This window comes from Amyelois transitella, chromosome 14 (assembly GCF_032362555.1).
Source record: "Amyelois transitella isolate CPQ chromosome 14, ilAmyTran1.1, whole genome shotgun sequence".
Classification (NCBI taxonomy): Eukaryota; Metazoa; Arthropoda; class Insecta; order Lepidoptera; family Pyralidae; genus Amyelois; species Amyelois transitella.
In genome coordinates this window covers 3,396,054-3,413,988 of record NC_083517.1, presented here as the reverse complement: position 1 = coordinate 3,413,988, position 17,935 = coordinate 3,396,054, and the positions used below count along the sequence as shown (strand labels likewise).

The 17,935-nt window shown below is 33.0% G+C and overlaps 1 protein-coding gene across 3 annotated transcripts in view; it reads left to right on the top strand.

The window, feature by feature from the left end:
• The window catches only part of LOC106130902 (mitogen-activated protein kinase kinase kinase 15), a 29,040-nt gene extending 26,002 nt beyond the window's left edge, over positions 1 to 3,038 (top strand). For 2 of the 3 annotated variants that reach the window (XM_060947691.1, XM_013329844.2), the window contains 3 exons: positions 488 to 604; positions 932 to 1,111; positions 1,704 to 3,037. In XM_060947691.1, the coding sequence (XP_060803674.1) occupies positions 488 to 604; positions 932 to 1,111; positions 1,704 to 1,956 (550 nt within the window). In that variant the 3' untranslated portion in view covers positions 1,957 to 3,037. Of the gene's footprint in view, positions 1 to 487; positions 605 to 931; positions 1,112 to 1,703 lie in introns of all 3 variants that reach the window. The other variant, XM_013329845.2, reaches the window with a different exon arrangement.
• Positions 3,039 to 17,935: the final 14,897 nt, after the last annotated feature.

The following is a 17,935-nucleotide window of genomic DNA, read 5'->3' as shown; positions in this document are numbered from 1 at the left end:
TACCTGGGGGTCGCCCAACCCCATGGCGGAAGTGGCACGCTCGAGACTAGGCTCGCCCCTAGCCATGCATCCATCGGCGCGGCAGACCTTAGATTGGCAGGGATTTACATTAAAGAGGAATCCCAAGTCTATCCCTTAGTCGGCTCTTACGACATCCGTGGGAAAGACATGGAGTGGTCCTATTCTTTTGTAATGGTGCCGGGAACCACACGGCATTGCCGGGAACCACACGGCATATTCTTTGTTGATGGCACTAAATTCGTCGCTTTTGGTAGGTGGTGCTAATTTCGTAGTTTTTTGTAGATATTAACGAAGGTATGGGTAAAAGTTAGTAGTTCATAAGTAGTATTTATTTATTTAAAACTTTATTCCACAAAAAATGTACAAAGGGCGGACTTAATGCCGATTGGCAGTCTACCAGCTGACCAAAAAGTTAAGTTGGTGGTACGATAAAGTATGTATTATTAGTAAGTTGTATTCTTTTCAGACTGCTTCAAGATCTTTTAGATAGCTACCAGCAGTACCAGGCATTGCTGCGTCAAATGCTGGAGGAACAGAAATTACAGACTCATGTCATCAGGGAAATGGTCGATAGGAGATGTCCGTAAGTACATTATGATATTTATTAGGTATTTCTTAGATGTAATTTTTTGAAATGTAGCCGCATTATGTATAAGAATTTTCTATATAGTAAACATACGTGCTGCATATATGGAAATTTGCATATTTTGATGAATGCTTACATCAACGCAAATAATTGAACTGAAAATTTTAACATAATCCATATTTTACTTTTTATTTTATGGTCAATGGATAAAGCATTTATTCCATTTTTTACTTTTTTTATACTTTATATAAACGAAAATATTTTATGTTTATGCCTATTAAACATTATTCAGATCTCAAGCCGTAATTTCTTGATATTTATCAGAAACCCAGCCAGGGAATCGAGCCAAGAGCCCTCGGAAGACTACTTCGGTCCACTAAGAGAGTGGGCCCAAGCCAAAGGGGTGCCAGTATCGGCCGCGCGGGCTCTCGCTCTACACGCGTACTCTCTAGCTGACTTACTGCAACACGCGCAAAGAGAAGACATCGCTAGGCTCAATCTGAAGTAAGACAATCATGAATTACTTTGGTATACTAAAAGATAGCTGAGGCAATTCTTTCGAGGAAAAACAAGTGGATATAAGTACCCTTCTTTTCGAAAAACTCACATACAGGGTGACTTTTAATTCAACTGCATAAACTGTTAAGTGTACTCATCTAAAGGATAAGTACCTATCAAAATCCACGATCCTAAATACGTCATATCACCCCGGCCAGCGGAAAAGCGACGCGTAAGATTCAGAGGTCAACGACACAATTCATTCAGCTGAGCGATCTCGACAACTCTGTACTTTACTTGATCTTGAAACTAGAAAAATAATTTATTTTTCAGACATTTATTAACATTTTTAGTTTTAATTTCTTTTTCTAGTATTGGTCTGTATTAAAGCATGTGACGTTGTTTTTGAGGGTTTTTTAAATGTGATAATGATGACGTTTAATTTAAATAAAAATAGGCTCAAACGGCTCAGAAGCATGGGTATAGTCTATGTTTAAAAGGATGCAGTTGTTTTAAATGTCACTCTGTATATTCCTTCTTATTTTTTCACGGAAATTTCCCACATATTCGTGGATATTAATGTTTATTTTTTTATCAGGGGAGGCGTCGAACTTCGTCTCTGGCGCGCCATAGTCGAGCACCGAGTACAAGCCACGTCCAACCACCTCCGCCGCACGAGCAGCACTGAAACCGACATGGACACAAACTCCATAGTAGTCGTTGAGTGCCAACGTTGCAAATCTAACACGCCGTCGAACTCGTCGTGTAGTGCCAACCCAACGATAGTGATCAGGGATGGCAACGTGCAAGTGAACGGTAGCGGTGAGTTGTATAACGATGACAGCCCTTGACTATTGCGCGGGTGGTGCGCTCTACAGTAAGGTCTCGTTTTTGGCTTCCAGTGTTTTTGGTCTATGATTTTTTTACCTATAGGTACCTAAACATAACGCATCTTTCCGTTGGTAGATATTTTATAATTTTTGTAAGGGTGAACGCAGACTTGGTTCGTAACGGTGGTCGCTTTTGTTTAGGTATTTAGTTGGAGAGGGCCAAATCTGTGTTGACCTTAAGTAAATTCGCCTTATTTATCTTAAGAGATAGCAAATGTTTTTGGAAAATATATTAACCTTTTTGTACTTTATGTACCAAGCTGTATTTTATATCAAAGGTTACAGTAATAGTCTAAATGAGATTTAATAATAAGGCGGTTCTATGGTTCTCAAGAAAAAAATATATATTTTATAGTACATTTTGTACTTGAACAACAGTTCTATTTTTTTTTCACGATTTGTACAATCTTGGTATAAGTGAAAAACTCATATGTGTTTCACATAATAAGTATTTATGATTTTTTTGTAAGTTATATACATCACTCGTATTTTAGAATTATACTTTTGTAAATATTTTTTTATTAAGTAATTTTTAATATAGATCTGAATTGATACCCAATGACTAAACACTGGAGGCTAACAGATAATGAAAAGCAATTTAAAGGCAATAGTATCAAAATCATAGTTTAGGATTAGTAAGACCGATCGTACAAATAATACTTAAAATATAATTCTGTTATATTATTGTTGTGAACTAATAATAATTCTGTTTGCCATAAGTTATTTGTAGTGATTCTCATAATTTTTGTGGCTTTAGTACCGGTTGTGTATTCTCTGGAAGAGCCCAGAGTTCGCCTTTGATGATAAACGAACGAACTTCAACCTTGAATTGCATCGGTGGTCGAACGATTAAGGTAACCGATTAGCAAAGCATGATGTGTAGGTACAAATACTTTGATAAGTCATTATTTATTTATAATTTATTTACCAAGCACAATATTCATTTAGAACATCATATTATTCTAGTCTTACTCAAACAATAAAATATTTAAACAATAATTACATTTATGTAGTATGTAATTGAACAACTATTAATAAAAACATATTCATATATTTTATCAATTCAATTTTTTTTTATATATAGAAGACCGCGATGGTCTTGTATCAATAAATTTTCAAAGTAATGCACATTAGTTTGATATTGCTAACGATGAAAACAAAAAAACATTGCCAAAAACGCACACACAGGCAACTAGATGTGTAAACATGATCTAATACGTTACGTTCACTTGCAAAGGTTGCGGAGATCAGACGGGAATCGCTTCATATAAAACCATATAGACCTGATCATCTGCACTCCGGGATCCTTCTCTAAGAGGTGAGGACGCAACCGGTACCAAAACCAGGAGTATAATACAAAATGTGACGTCACTTATGCATAAAATTAATCGTTGTTTCGTTTGTCAGTACGTGCTATTTGCGTAGTCGCTTTCTCACAATGCTATAAATAAATTGCTTGAGGCCGTGAGTGTATCACCCATACGTTTTTAAGGACACTGTGTTTTGTCTATTTTTTTTAAGTATAGAATAAGGACACATTTTAGTTGTCTAAGTGTAACTTTGGTTGTAACGAAACGAAAAGACGTTTTAAAAAATTAATTCTAGAACGGAACGTTCTAAGATGATTATGATCTGATATTCAGGGGCAGTTGCTATAGGTTTCTCATATGCAATTTTTTGTCTGTGTAAATGTACAGTCATGAGTAAGAATATGTTCATGTTATAATATAACAGGTATTGGCAAAAGTGTATTTATTAATGCTCGTGACTGTACTGAATATAATAATAATATAGTCGATTGCAAAAATATATAAACATATATATTCATGATCTAAATTTGTGTTTATGGTTATTTTTTTTCCAGATGACTATAACTAAAGTACAGTGAAATGAGACAGCATATAATTCTGAGTGTCTATTGGTATCAAATACCGATTAATCATAATCAGATTAATGCTCTGCCCAGTGTACAGTGGGCCACATAGATAAGTATACTACTTTCGCATTGTAGAATTGGAAGTTTAGTATACTTTTCTATGTGTCTAGCTATTATTAGTCTAAATGGCTAGGCTATTCGTCAATTACATTTGTAAATATGATTTGTATTTATAATATCATTACAATTATTAATAGTCACTAGTTTTAACAAAATGTTACAGCATAATAAAAATTAATTTTTAACGTTTGCCTATAATCGGTGCTAACTGTGTGATTTAAGTGCCTTTGAGAAATAAGCTTCCAATAATAATTTGCAATATATGTATTACTCGTTAGTTCGTTACGTTTTTTTGTCGTATTTTTTTTAACATAATGAACAGTCGAATCTTTATTATAAAATTAACTTCCAGAATTCTTTAGAAGAATTCATTCATTAATACTTGATTACATAAAAAGCGGATTTAATGCCATTTTGTACCACTCTACCATCGTTCAATATCATGTTAAGGCAATATAATTGTATGTGACTTCGTTAAATTCACACCTATTAATATAATTTTATGCTGTGTGGCAATAGAAAAATATCAACGTAAAATCATGGAGGAATCATAGAGAAATGTATAAAATTATTAAGCCATCTAGATGAACGGGGGCCTGTCTACTCCGTAAGTGCAGATGCATAAAATGTTGACTTCCTAACGAGTAAATATATTGTGAAATTATAGATCAGTAATACTTTGAGTGATAAAATGCTTCCATAATAAGGTGAAAACTAAACTGTTAAAAGTATATATTTATAAAACATAATACGCCTACTATTTTGTAGGTATAACTTAAGGAACGCTTGTGTATTATTATTTTTTTTTAAATATTGTCAAAAAATTTTGTCGCATAAAATCAAATTGTATACGTTAATCTTGAGACGTGCGAGATTCGACCAATCAGGTAACGTTTGCAAAATAAGATCATTTGATTTGATTCAAGCGCTGTGATTGGTTGATTTTACACGTCGCAACTTGAAACATGTAATCAGTTTTACCTTCTAACATCAGTAAATAGTGAATATATCACTGTACATTATTAAACATAATACGAGTCAGTAAGAAAGTTACGCAGGATTTTAGGCTGTGCGCTCATTGGTGTAATATGTAGTTTGTATAATATTATCGTAAGAATCGAACGAATTGAATCATTTTTGTGTATGTATAGTAAGTTAATAATCATACATAATAAGTATTTTCTTTTATATATCAACAATCTCTATGTTTTGCGTACATGACGAAAACTGTATTAATAAAGAGTTGATGTCAAGATTTTCAACTAAATGAAAAGCAATCGCCAACAGTGGCCGCCTTTTTCGCATCACCTTATTTATATAAAATAAAAATATATATATATTTATTGGACAATTACTCTAAAGCCATATTTACACTATAACAACAAGGGTAATTTAGAGCAAATAATGGAAAAGCAGGTAAATGAAGAGTTCCCATTAAGATGATTGCCTGGTCCAAACTATGTTTATATGTACATTTTTGGTGGACACTTGTCGTATTTCACTAACAATCATGAAAATATATAACCAACCTGTCACTATTTCAATTAGAATTTCATCATAAAACCATACAGCTGAACGTGGCCTCAGTCTTTTTTTCAATACTGTCCGCTCTACCCCACAAGGGAGATAGACTTGATTATATGTATGTATGTTACCCGATAAATGAACCAAAAAATATCAGAAGAAAAGATCAATCAATCTTTTTTTTGCCATCTTGTTTAAAATTTTTCGTAAGTACTTGCGTCCCATATCAATAATACGCATTTAGCAGGGGCTAAAGAAAATTAAAAAAAATGTTAGTTGCATTGTTTGTGTATTAATTTGAAAAAAATAAATTGTCATATCATGATAAATTATCTACTTTGTCTAATAAATAAAGCATAGAGTTTGTGTTCGTTATATATTTAAGTGCCATATATGTAATTAAGTTGAATTAAATCGTAGTCTTCGTTATTAAAATGTCGTCGAAACATATACAGGGTGAAACGATGAGGTGGTAGTATTATTTTGGATTGTTTGTAGAATATAAATGTTTGAAGCTAAACATACGAAAAGGCTATTCAAGATGTACCTAGTTTTGGTCACAATTCACCCGACGAAAAAACGAGAAACGAATTAACATTTAAATATTAAAGATAGGTACAAATAAGTAGTGTTTCTTGCGATGATATATAACTCCTTTTCGTACAGCGTAAGTTCAATCTCAACGTAATACTAATATTGGATTTGTGTGCAAATTTTTCAAAGTATGACATATATTTAGGTTTTTGCATTAAATGTATCATGTAAATGTATTATGTACTGCATAAACCAATTATAAGACATAGTATCTAATGTGATCTCCTTATTGAGGCAAAACTTCATCGTAATACAACTTTGGATATTTTTATATTTTAATGTGAAAACTTTCTAAAATTGCCGAATGAATTCAATATAATAACATTAGGCCTTAAATTAACAAACATTAGACATAAACTAACGGTTAAATCCTCGAAGTATCTACTTAATTATAAAGTAAAAAAGTATATAAGTAAGGCAAATTCGTGTCATTGTTTTAACTCAATACTTCTTTGGTGCCTTTAGTGAATTATGTCTTATGCTGTGCGCAAGATACGCTCACGTAGATTATAGAATGTTAACTATGCACAGGAGTTAATATCTCACACCTATAGTTATATTGAATAGAATATTAAAATTGTTAATACTTTGTAGAAATTAACGCTCGTGTTATTGTTATTTAACAGAGCTTTTTCGATTCTATTGATAAATATAAGATATGGTTTCGTTGTTAATAATATCATTACATTACAAAATATAAAACAATGATGCCTTCCGCCGCCTTTAAAAACTAACCGAAGGATTTTAATGCAGTTTTTATTGAAACAGCCATTCTCGTGATAAAAAATCGTCGTCTCGTCTGCCTTGAAGGAAAGACTCTGTCAATCTGGTAATTTGTCTAGAAGTAAACAGTTAACATCATTAAATTGTTATGTTGTCCTGATGAATTTCAAAAACAATGACTCGACTTAATTTTCAAACATTTTATTAATCTTGTTTGTAATATTAATTTTCAAGTACAAATTACGGTATTTTTAATAAGTTTCTACACATCTCGTACACTTAATTTAGTTTTGTCATCATGGTTAATGAAGCTAACTAGTAAAACTGATCTTATCAATAAATCAAGTCGGTTATTGAAAAAAAAAACCATTTAAAATTACTAAAGGAAGCACAAGTAATTGTAGTACTGTTAAAATTTTTAAAAATAAAACAAAATAAAGTTTTGTTATCTCCGTCTATCAAAATTTTTAAAATTGTTACTAGTATTGAAAAAATTTATACGTACATTGTACAAGTGAATCTTGAACAAAAATAAAAGTGTTGTCTATGGATTACAACCAAAAATATTATCTCTGAATAACTTTATTGATTGTTATGTAAATCTTAAAAGAAATGTGATTATAATGAGTAGCTAATAAAAATAATACAAAAATAATGGTTTATTATTTTGCTAGTTAATAAAAATAGGTAATTTTTTCTTTGATGTATTTGAAATATTTTCAATTTTTGTTATAAATATGTACAACTTTTTAGCCAACGTGTGGTTCCCGGCACCAATAGATAAAAGAATAGGACTACTCCATCTCTTTCCTATGGATGTCGTAAAGGGCGACTAAGGGATTGGCTTATAAATTTGGGATCCTTCTTTTAGGCGATGGGCTAGCAACCTGTCACTATTTAAATCTCAATTCTATCATTAAGCCAAACAGCTGAACGTGGCCTTTCAGTCTTTTCAAGTCTGTTGGCTCTGTCTACCCCGCAACGGATACAGACGTGATGATGTGTATGTATGTATATTCTTCAATATTTTCATGCAATCTCCTTACTATTCTGATCCTTTACCAGATCATTTCTGATTTATTTACATATTTATACATACATACATATGATCACGTCTATATCCCTAGCGGGGTAGACAGAGCCACCAGTCTTGAAAAGACTGATGGCTCTGTCTGACTGATGGCCACTCTCAGCTGTTTAGCTTAATGATAGAATTGATGATTACATATTTATAATGTTAGAAAAAAATCTAATCGTACTTTTTAAACTGTGTGGCCGAAATTAAATACGTTTCTTCAAAATAAGGAACTAGTGAATTCGCTATTAAGCCCGAGTAATTTCGACTCTTACTAATATATTATTTAAATTAGCATTTCAAATTGTAACCCACAATAAGGTACTGTCAAGCCGCACCCCATACATTATTCTCCCAATGTTTGGGATAAACTCTAATTTACATACGACGTATTAACTTGTGGCTAATGGTATTTGTACAACGTATATCTTGAGATGAGTGACGTAATCTGGAGGGTTAAGTATACTTTCAGTGTTCAAACTGATTGCAGAATAATTATTTCTCACTGAAATAATTACATCAGTGGAATATTAAAATTCGAAAGTTGAAAATTTGAAAGCTGCGTTTATGATCACGTACCTGATTTTAGTCATGTTTTTGCAAAGATTCACTTCGTGTGATTTCGGATTGCATTTCGAACGTCAGGAACCTTTGAAAGAGAAACTAAATGTATAATCATGGTTACCTCTTTACACGCTTCCAGTTATCTGAGTGTACAAAACTGCACTAACTTAAAGAAAAAAATATATCAACTCAATGGCAATACGGCTTCCCACTCGATTTACATTAAAAAGCCGTCGGAAAGTAATAGAATTAACAATTCTTTGTGACCGTGCAGTCAATTGAAATTCAAATAAGAAGTCTGCAGCATATCTAATATAATTAAGACGTCTTGTAATTGAGTAGACATCCACCCTACTGTTTATATCGAAACTTCCTTAAAAAATTCGGTAAGCGCGAGCTGGACTAGTGTACGGTGTTCCGTAGTTAATTGTGATATGTAAAGATTTGTTTACTTAAGTGTTGTGTGAGTGACTGAAAAATTATTAAGTAAAGAATTTGATTATGAGAAACGACAAAAAAAGCGCGTTACAAAAACATACATACATATAATTACGTCTATATCCCTTGCGGGGTAGGCAAAGCCAACAAAAGACTGGTTGGTCACGTTCAACTGTTTGGGTAAATGGTAGAATTGAGATTCAAATAGCGACAGGTTGCTAGTTCATCGCCTAAAAAAAGAATCCATACTAGTTAGATAATGTCAGCGTTAACCGCCACCGACCCAAATACGCATTTTATCTACGTTTGTGTGCTATTTAAACGTGCGTTTTTTTGCTCTAAATACTTACGTAGACACGTAAGTATTAAGTTGTTAAACTTTTTTACAGATAAATCGGGTCATTCCAATATATTGTTTGAGGTGTCAATACAACTATTAAAGTACTTAATATCGTTGCCATAATTTGTACAGTACATATCTTATATAATCTTTATTTATTTGACGAAATATTCGTATTAAAATAATAAGTTTACATTCATTCATGTTTTTAATGTAGACAATATGCATTCGTCCACGATTAAGATTTAAGAGATCAATATTTGTTAATTGATGTCCGGTGAAAATGCTGCAGTGTAGTTTGTTCCGCAGCTTCTTTTACACATGCGCTATGGAAGCGGAAGCGCTACGCAATAAGTGATACCTTGTATCCAACTTTGAAAATAAATCTATTCTATTCTTACACAGAGCTAAAAATCACGGAACTCTAAAAAAGTAATTAATAAATCTGAAGAAAATTGAGACGCTTTCAACAATGTCTGTGTTAGCGATTAATTGACCGCATCTAATTGACCTCGGGACTAACTTATAGTGGGGTCGTAGGTTCGAATCTTACTAATAAATTTGTACCTGCGCATTACGAATATTAATGTAATGACTTGGTTTAATTTATTAAACAATTATGAGAGGAAGTTTCCCATTAACTGTGGTTTATAAAATAAACAAGGGATCGTACTCCAGTAAAGGTTTATGGGTACGTGGGTAACGATCACGTTATTAGTTATTTTTGAGAGTTAAATCGTAATAATAGCTGTGCCCGCGACTTCGTCCGCGTGGAATTGTTTTTATTAGACATCATTGAAGCCCTCAAGGATGAATAATTTACCCCGTTTTTTTAACATTTTCCATTATTTCTTCGCACCTTATAGTTGCAGCGTGATATTAAATAGCCTAAAGCCTTCCTCGATAAATAGTCTATTCAACACAAAAATAATTTTTCAAGTCGAACCAGTATTTCCTGAGATTAGCGCGTTTAAACAAACAAATTCTTCAGCTTTATAATAATAGTATAGATAAGATTTGTGACCTTCTGTCCTGTGTCCTGTCCTGTGAGTATCAGCTTTGTCTACACCGTGGAAATAACATAATTCCAGCTGTTTCCCTTCCCGCACAGATTATAAAAGTCTATCAAGGGAAAACTTTTCAAATTTGGGATTCTTCTTTTGGGCGATGCATCCAGCTGTGGGTCCGATACCTAGCTTAACATAGCCATTAAGATTTTTGCCTCTGTCTATACCGTAAGTGACACGATATGGAGCCACGTGATTAAAGTATATGGGTTACCAAGTCTTAAATTTGCGGATATAGGTTGTTAGGCATTATATCAATTTTCCGGTTCAGTAAAGCATATTACAGGACACACCTCGTCTATTTATATCTTTTGCGAATTTAATCCAGCAAATGTTGACTAAAAGTAGGGCATACCTCGATCCTTTCAACTGTCAATCAAAACATTATCATTGATTCGTAATAATTCATCGGTATACCGTTCAACTCGTAGAATTTAGTATAATGGACTATACATTAAATGCTGTGCTATTAAAATCTAACTTAATAATAAAAAAATGATGTCTGATCAACTATGAAAGTAGGTACTAATAACTTTTATTGGTAAGAGCACAAATAAAAAATATGCACATATGTGCATAATAATGTTTTATTGCTCTAAAACTGATGTATTTTTTTTATTTTTCGAATAATACTTTTTTTTTAATTTCTAAGGACGCGTACCTTACGTCTTCTATTTTATCATAAATTGTAAGAACAATAAACAACTTCATTATTAGTTTTTTCTTATCTCTATTTAGTGCAAAACGATAAAAACTAAGTGCAAAATCAACACCTACCGAGGATATATGCAAAATTAACATGCAGAGCACACGGTGCTTGGCTCGCGTCCAAAACGCTGTAACTCGCATAATGTGGATTTATATCAAGCACGATCTAAGACGTAGTCTGAGCCACGGGCGCTGACCAACTATGTTGATAGACAGCGAATTTTTAAACTTATAAAAGCAAGGTATAGGTATATATAACTAGCTGTCCCGGCAAAAGTTTAAATAATTTTTAAGGTAATTTCTGGTTAAAAATAATGTTAAGTGTGGACAACCCTTATCACTAAGGGGTATGAAAAATAGATTTTGGCCGCGTCTCAGATCTACTTAATATGCTCACAAAATTTCGTGAGAATCGGTCAATCCGTTTTGGAAGAGTACGGGAACGAACATTGTGCCACGATAATTTTATATATTAGATAAACACAAGTTGATATAATTTGTTGCAATAATTATAAAAGTTGGAATGTCCAGAAAAAATAAAATAGCGACATAAAATTTTAGGTTTCTCCATAATGTACACCTACTCGTATGTATATTATGAGGCGTTGTGTAGGTAATACGTGGGAAAAAAAATATTTGAATCTACTAGTTCATAACAAGAACAAAGAAACATAAAGAAACCATTTTGCAATTTAGCTATGGATACGAAATAATTTTGCTGGGTTATTTATTAAGTACCTGGGCGACCGAGCTGAACTTAGTATTTAATGAAACTGTTTCAAATGACATCAGAAAAACCAAAAATAAAAAGGAAAAACAAAAATATTTTACAAGAAAACTTGCTTTATCTATTGACTATCATATCAGTGTTCAGAGTAATTTGAAAGTGATGCTAAACGACTCCACTTATGCTCCTTAGCCGTGGATTCTGCGCTGAAGATGCAATTTAAGATTTATTTACATAGCAGTTGAGTGAAAATGGGAAAATTTTAAGTGGAAGTTTTTCGTCTCTACTAAAAGGTTATTGACTAATAATTTGTTTAAGTTTTTGCTTTTAACACTTGTTAAAAAATGTAAATTAAGTTGAGTTTTATTGAAACGATTTAGACAAATGCCACTGTGTAAATTTCTGTGCAATAAAAATATTACAAACACACAAACTATTTTTATATCTTATTACAAAATATTCAATTCAGTTGTCGCTCAAAGAAGCAACGAAATATAAATAACATCAACACCTGATATCACCTTAGAAACTCTTTGCAAGAGAGAATTCCCGTCCAATAACTTTACTCGTAGTTTTACTTAAGAATTCCTCCGATACTTGCGATCCTATAAACTACGTCTTTGCCTAGCAAGAGTGTCGGATCTGCACTTTGCCCAGGAGACACGAGAATCGAAATCGATAGATCGGAACGACAGACGTTTCCACCACGTGTTGAGAGGTCTTAGATAATATAATATAAAAGCTTTCAACATAACAACGCTTCAAAGCGTGTCTGAAGTATCAATTCTGCTTGTAAGATCGCTACCTAGCCATTGCTGATGGCTGTATTGGAAAATTGCTCGGTCTATCCGCGCTCGGAACGAATCTTTATAGAGCGGATTTTTATTAAAACTTTACAGTCTTCATAATACAAATGTTCCTAGTATCCGCTAGATAATCGTCTGTTAAAAGTTGTTATACCCATTTCAGCAGTGTTGCACCGGCACTTTGGAATAGGACCACACCTTCTCTTTCTCATAAATGTCGTAAAAGGTGACTTAGAGAAGGCTAATAAACTTGAAATTCTACTTTTAAGCGATGGGCTAGCAACCTCAATATCATCATTAAGTCATACAGCTGAACGGTCAGCTTTCAGTCCTTTCAAGACCTGCTTTATTTACCTTGTAAGGGATAAATACATTATTAAATGTATGTTTATATTGTTACGCGAAACGCTTTCCGAACCGCTGGCTTGTGCAGAATCGAAAGAATGCGACTGCCTCGTGATATTTTACCACGAATAGAAAGGAACTTAGGAATTCTTCACTTTGAACAAACGAGAAACAAATAGGTTGCGGAAATGCAAACTCGCTTTCGCAAGACACGCAGTTCAAAGAGAACGAGAAAGGGAAAACGCAATAGAAACGAATTTTCCACATTTCATTAAATCTACGCGCCCTATAATACATCTTCAGAGTATTTGAAATGCATTGAAGTAAACACGTCTCTATTTACTATGAAAGGAAGAAAATATGTTTCTGTAGTCGTTTATAAGAGCGTTTCTTTGATAGGTAAGACATGAAATAGTTTGATACAAGTTTTCAAGCCAATAAACAGTTTTGACAAAAGCGATAAACATTTTAGTGAAATAGTAAATTAGTTTATTAATATCAGTGACTGTTTGCGTTGAGACAGTTTGTGTTATAAATATAGAAGTTTATAAGCAATATTTGTTTAGGCAGACGCGTTTCATTTGCATATGGGATCGCAAGCTGTCTTAATTTGGTTACAATAAAGGGTACAGAGGGGGAAACCGTTTTTTGTACGTAACTATGTAGCAATTAGCTAAGAATAACCTTAAATTAAATTTAGCTTAAACAGGGGTTTTGTATGATAAGTATGTAAATATAAAAACAGTCATAATGTAATAACGGATGGATGGATTAACTAAAAAAGTGTTAAAAATAAGAAAAAATAGTTTTGAGCTTTGCGTTTCATTATATTTACTTACCCTATTATATTATAAATATTTATATTTAAAAAAATATATTTGAAATACTTTTAGATATACAAAAAGCAATGTTGTTACACAATTTAATTTAATGTTTAATCTGTAGGCGATGGATATATCTAGATAAAAATAAGTTAAATCTGGACATATAGGTATATCTATCGTAACACAAGTCTCGAACTTACTTCGAGGCTTAATCTGTCTAATTTGTCCTGTGTATATATATATCTAAATGTTCATGTTCGAATTTAGATGAAGCGAAAGAAGTATGCAGGGATCGTGGCAAGTGGAAAGATAGAAAAAAAAGAAAGAAAATTCTATATATGGCGCAGATGGTAACATTACATTGTTCATAATCATAGAAATAAAAAATTTGATGATGCGACCAGAAGGGTTTTCACTCAGCATACTATGCATATTTATTTACGCCAATAATACAACGGTAGTAGTACACCTCTTAAAGTATTTGGCAAGGAATTCTATATAGAAGACGTAGTCTTTGCTTATTCCTCCGAGAAAAAGGCGCGATTTTATGTTTGTCATTATAACATTTCTCAATAGGTTCTCGTGTTGTAGTTCTGTACTTACTTTATTTCTTGCTCCGGCTTAATGGAAAGGGCGCAGTCGGCGGGACGCATATGTCGATGCAATTTATTGTTTCAATCTGTATTGTTGACTTTAATTACATTTTCATGGATATTGTATGCGTGTGAATATTTGCCTAATTTTGGAACCAACGTTTTGACTACAGTATGGTTTTGATTACAACTTTATTCCTTGGCGTACATATATCTGTATGAATATCCATCGGCAGTCTACTACGGTTTAAAAACAAAACATTGTTTTTTGGATATTAATAAAACTAAGTCAAAATCTGTTTGTGGATATTAAAGGACAACTAAAGATGTTAGACGGGAGTCAGTTCGATTACATTATTCCTGACTTATCTACTTGCTCCTAGATGATGGTTAGAAGTGAATATTGGAACCCAATTGGAGTATGTCAAGGAAATAAAAACAGTAGGGGTCTTATTATTAATGCAGACTCGAGTGATTGGGTCCCTTTTTTACTTTTTGAACCTTAAATATCCATAAAATATCTTGGTAAACACTATCACTTCATCTTAAAACTCGCTAGAGAAAGCCTTTTTATGACAAAAGTTCTATTTAAAATAGGGATTGAATGCACAAGTGCCCTTAAGAGACCGAAGACCGCTCGCAATAAAAATACCGTCTGGGTCAATCAGGTTAAGTGTTTTGTCCAGTTTCGTATCTGGGAGGAATATGTATATTCTGCTAGCATTAGCCCACGTGAAAAGTACCCTATGTCCTTCTCTGTGCTCGACATTATATGTAAACAAAATTTCATGGAGATCGGTTCAGTAGTTTTGACTGAAAAAATAGACAAACAAACACGCAAAAAATATTTTATAATATAAGTGTGGATTTCAGATTTATATGAGGGTAGATGGAGAATGCTGGAATGGGTACCGCCAATGACAACTATGTTCTAGGTAGGCGGTGGCAGTAAAAGGAAAACGTGGTACCTGCTTTGCGATTGACAATAAATTGTGCCCGCATTGGACGGTGTGAGGACTAGTTTTTACCCGCAGCTTCGTCCGCGTGAATTTAGCGCCATCTACAAAAAGAAACGTATTTAAATTTAACGTCACCTACAAAAAGCGACGAATTCAGCGTCACCTGCAAAAGAATACTGCCTTTCCGTAGATTCCACGGAAACTATAGTTTTTCCGATAGATGAAAGTTATCCTATGTCCTTCTCCAGACTTTAATTGTAAGAATATAGATAGAACCCATAAAGAGGTACAAAACAAACAAATAAACTTACTTGGGCATTAATAATATTAGTTGGGATTTTTCACTCGTTAGTAGTGTTTATATTAAATTATATTATTTTAGGTATATATGTTATAGGTATACTTGGGTCATTTTAGCAAATGGTGCATTGTGTATTTCGTTGCACAACGCACATTGTTTCCTTATGACATAGCTCCTTTTCTTTCATACATATTTAAAAACGATAATCCAAGTTCCAAACGGTACAATTAAGTTAAATATTTAACTTTTCTAGTTCAGTATGATATACCGTAACTTTAAGTGTCTTTTCTAGATAGAAAATAAAGCAAAATATTGATATATGTACGGAGAACATTTATTTTTCTTTGGTTCTTACCGATTTATTTTGCCGACAAAAACTGACAGTTGCCCAATCTTTCATCGTGGCAGCTGATATTGAAGCAGCCAAGGTTTATACATTCCTGCCGTATCCCTGGGATATCCGACATATTTCTTGCGTTTTTGGAATGATATTTATTGACCTTTCGTGCTCCACGGGAAAAGTGGTAAGAAATTCTGTAACGAATTCTTGTGTACGAATGCCGTACTTACATTAAAATATATAATGTTTGTTTTTCATCATGTTTCACATCATGCCCTGACAGTGATTCGAACTGAAACAGATGAATATAAATATACAATAAATAATAGTAGTGCCCTTATATGAATTTCTCTTTATTTTGTGTTTTATTCTTATTTTCCTTAAAGTTCATTAATACATATATAAATAAATAAAAAAAATTTTTTTTTTCTAATCCCAGTAACTATATTTCATAAATTCCTTTAATAAATCTCCACAATACTAATCTACCGTTGTCATTGAACCCTTAGGAATAAGCTCTAAGATACACGCGGCTCAGACGATCCTTTGAATCAAGTGGGGGGGCAACAGGTAGGCTGTCGAAGGTTGAAGACTTGCTAGGGCTCGACTCTAGTGGATTAAGATTTCATAGAAATATGTATGTTTAAAAAGTATGGTTACTCGTACATGTAAAGTATGAATTTTGAGGTTCAAAAAACTGCTAATTATATTCTTATGTATCAATTAGTGTGTAGGAAGTATAGTGGAAAGTTAGGGAATATACACTACAGAAGACAGAAGGACAACAGAGGAGAGAATCTTTATACTTTATTTTAGTTTTAGTATTAGGCAGATGTTCAACCTTAGGCAAGTTGGACATCTGCCTAATACTAAAACTAAATAACAAATTGTCTATTTTTTTTTCTCTGCAATTAAATCTGTATTTGAATAACAGCGGCTTAGAATAGACTTTACATTTTTTACACTTCATGGTGAGTAAACCATCAAGACTGTGCGTTCCGCATTCTGCGTAGGTACTTTCGTAATTTTGTAATAAGGTAAAAAAGGCAATCATAATAAAATATCTATTAGGATGTCCTGGCAGAGGGTCAGGTCAAGAGTACGCGGAAGCGCCAAGCTTGCATTAAGAGTTATGAATGAGGATGAAGCGAAGGAAGTATGCAGAGATCATGGCAAGTGGAAGGATGTAGTCTCTGCCTACCCCTCCAGCAAAAATACGTGATTTTATGTATGTATCTATTAGTATGCGTTATTGCACAAAATTATCAAGTATATATAATAATTCTAATCTTATTATTCTTTAATTAGTATATTCTTTTTAAAAGTAGGTACTTATTAGTAAGCGTTTCAATACATAAGTAGATAAAATATTCAAGAACATAAGCTTCGCCTTTTTTTCATAATATTTAAGTATAGCTTATTCAAATGTTACAGAGAGAACTCGCTATCAAGATACCCACGAAGAAGAAGGTGTCTCTCAATAAAAGAGTAACACAGAGCACTGAATTGCCCTGCTTTTCTTCCTTGCTCTGGGCAAAGTACAGTAAAGATATATTGGCAGTCTACGAAGGACGCTGGCAGACTTTGTGTTAATTAAAATAGTCGCTTTGATTTTGTTAATGAGAAATACTGCGACGCGAACTGAGGCTTTGAAGTTAAGTACCTACTTAATGTATATAATAATTTGTAGTAATACTTATACGAGTATGATTAATCGAACAATGTATTCTCTCGTCCACATTCTATTCTAAGTTTAATTAATATTGTAAAGTTGACGATGTTGAAGAAAATGCTGCAGTGCAGTTTGTTACCGCTTCTTCTGCACTGATGCCTTGGAAGCGGCAGTAAACTTAGTTTTTAAGTAATTTATTTGACGTCAACCAATGTTGTTAAACCATATGTTTTGACAATTATTAAGCGATATATAGTATCCTATAATAATGAATAAAAATTTTGAATTTGAATTTGAATAAATCATTGTTTCTTAAAAACAATTAATAAAAGCCAATGTTTGTA